Source organism: Lactuca saligna, chromosome 7, assembly GCF_052625555.1.
Source record: "Lactuca saligna cultivar CGN05327 chromosome 7, ASM5262555v1, whole genome shotgun sequence".
Lineage (NCBI taxonomy): Eukaryota > Viridiplantae > Streptophyta > Magnoliopsida > Asterales > Asteraceae > Lactuca > Lactuca saligna.
This window is the reverse complement of record NC_136423.1, coordinates 65,614,625-65,617,590: the sequence shown is the minus strand read 5'-3', so window position 1 is coordinate 65,617,590 and position 2,966 is coordinate 65,614,625. Positions and strand designations below refer to the sequence as shown.

Below are 2,966 nucleotides of genomic sequence, written 5' to 3'. Positions count from 1 at the left end.
ATAAGTCAAGACAACGGCTAGAAACAAGAAAGCTTCGATATCAATATGATACTCGCAAAGTCGAATCACAGCGAAGCGTCGATCATTCTTTCTTGATCCTAACTCCATTTCTTGATTAGCCGACTTCAACAAGAAGACAATATTCCCTTTTTCATTTTTCCTGTCCTCGGATTTATAAACACATGGAAATCTCAGATACTCTACAATGTCTTTTTCGATCATCTCCATATTGTCGTTGGCTTCTCTCCCTGTCTCTGGATCTCTCCAAAACAGCAAAAAGTTATTCGTGTTTGATCAGCTGGCTGGTTCCTCAGAATTCCCGCCGTTTTTCTTTCGGCTAATAATGAGTGCTTGGAGAATACTGAATACAATTTGAAAGAGAAAAACCATGCGTCGCATACTTGAAGGTAATTTATCTTGATTTTATTGAAAATCTTTACTATGTAAGAGTGCAATTGGGATTTTTCATAATTCCCTCAGGAACATTTGAACAAACACTTGGTGTACATGGGATTACTGTATATCATGTTTGCTTAACAAGAATACAATTACACTGTAAATGCAGCGGCTCCTCCAGCGGCATTAGTACTTAACCAAGAAAGTCCGCCTGCCGGCGGCCACTCCTCATCGGCCTTATTCTTCTTCCTGGCAGGATTGATTGTGCTTCTACTTTTGCTGATTCTCGCATTTATTTTTCGGAAATTTATCAGACCAGCATATTTGAAAAAATTGATAAAGCGTAAAGACAGCAGCAAAGGTTGTCACTTTTTTCCAAAGATATACGATCTTCGATGGTTTTTGAGATTAATCTTCTTGTTTACGATGCGAAATTGACTTATATTACAGCTGGAAAAGATTATCTCAGTGGGAATCTTCGAACAATAAGCTACTTTAGCTTCCAAGCATTAAAAAAGGCGACCAAGAATTTCCATGAGTCTAATCTTCTTGGTAAAGGTGGATTTGGGCCTGTTTATCTCGTAAGTATCTCACAAAAACCCTGGAAATGAGCAATGAATTTTTACTTTTTTGCAATAAAGTGTTACCATTTTTCCTAAATTGAAACTCCAACGCTGTTCAAGGTAGAGATATACATGACTTTTAAGGGCTTTTAATAGGGTAAACTAGAAGATGGGCTGCTAGTTGCTATAAAGAAATTGGCTCTTGACAAATCACAACAAGGAGAAGCTGAATTTCTTTCAGAGGTGAAGATGATCACAAGTATACAACACAAAAACCTTGTTCGACTTCTTGGATGCTGCTCTCAAGGGCCTCAAAGACTACTTGTGTATGAATACATGAAGAACAGGAGTTTAGACCACATTATTTATGGTACTTAACTTAAATTCTCTTCAACATTCACTTCCCTTTTCATCCATCTACTTTTTATTTTTTTTATTTTGTCTTTCTAATGAACAGGCAAAAGTGATCAATATCTTAATTGGAACACTCGTTTCCAAATAATTCTTGGCATTGCTAGAGGATTACAATATCTACATGAGGACTCACATCTTCGTATTGTTCATAGAGATATTAAAGCTAGCAACATTCTTCTCGATGACAAATTTCACCCAAGAATTGGCGATTTTGGATTGGCTAGATTCTTCCCTGAGGATCAAGCTTATCTTAGCACAACATTCGCTGGAACACTGTAATTTCCCAAAATACCCTTGATAAAAACATTGTTTTGACTTTCGCCCCATAGAATGTAATGTTTGTCTTTTTGTTGTTTTGTAGAGGCTATACAGCCCCTGAATATGCAATTAGAGGAGAATTGTCTGAAAAAGCTGACATTTACAGTTTTGGAGTTCTTGTGCTTGAAATCATTAGCTGCAGAAAAAATACAGATCTTACACTAACATCAGAAATGCAATATCTCCCGGAATATGTAGGTCATCTTCATCTTATTTATTGACAATATATATATAAAAGCTTTCCTAAAATACCCTCTTGCATGATAATAGGCATGGAAGCTACACGAGAGGTCAAAGATGATTGATCTAGTGGATCCAAGAATACGAAATGCTGGTTTTATAGAGAAAGATGTTATGCAAACAATTCATGTAGCTTTACTTTGCCTTCAAGCTCATGCAAACACAAGGCCACCCATGTCAGAAATTGTAGCCATGCTGACATGGAAGGTCGAAATGGTCAAATCACCATCAAAACCGACCTTTTTAGATCGAAGACACAGATGGAAAAATGAGAATACTTCATGGGAAACTGTTTCAGCTGAATTCCCTTCACCTTCATTGACTCCTCCTCCAAATTCAAGAGATTATAATGCTAGCCAAAGCTTCTCGGGATCAATGGTGAAAGTTTAGTATGAAATTTTGTTATTTTTTTTAATATATTTTTTAGTTGGGTGTGTTTGTTGCATCCTTTCTTTTTTGTTCATAAAGAATATGTAACATATTTTGTGTATAATCTTTTTGCTCATGTATTAATAAGGGGAAAAGGGGAAGCTTTGTACCAAAGATTATTTGAGCTCTTTTAATGTCAATAAAGGACTACTGCTTCTAATATGCGTCATTTTTATAATGCTATTTGGCTTTTTTATATACTATAGAAAAAATAAATTTTATACACAAAATCTGCAACATTGTAACCGGGTGGGTTTCAGCCGATTAAACAAGTTACTAGCAAAATATTTGCATATTTTGGTCTTAAATGAAACGTAACACTAGATTATATAAATTAAGAGAAATATAGAACATTGTTGCATAGACATGGATGTCCATTTAACAATAAAGGATAATATATATTTGTCACGTAATATTTGAAATATTTGTAAAAGTAGGTACTTGGTATATAATCATAAAAAAAACATAAATGTCGTTCAAATATGAAACACTATGTTACTTGAAATGAAACGAAGCTTTAAGAAAAAAAAACTAAAGTCAAATGTGAGTTTCTTTAAGTTCGATTAGTATGTGAATTTGATAAAGCTAATCTTAAGAAACCATACA

At 34.7% G+C, this 2,966-nt stretch overlaps 1 protein-coding gene across 1 annotated transcript; it reads left to right on the top strand.

Moving 5' to 3' along the window:
• On the top strand, positions 1–2,522 carry LOC145003878 (cold-responsive protein kinase 1-like). The gene is made up of 7 exons (XM_078962784.1): positions 1–407; positions 566–757; positions 847–977; positions 1,116–1,329; positions 1,417–1,648; positions 1,735–1,885; positions 1,962–2,522. The coding sequence occupies exons 1-7, from the start codon at positions 389–391 to the stop codon at positions 2,319–2,321; spliced, it is 1,299 nt and encodes a 432-aa protein (XP_078818910.1). The 5' UTR covers positions 1–388; the 3' UTR covers positions 2,322–2,522.
• The last annotated feature ends 444 nt before the right edge of the window (positions 2,523–2,966 follow it).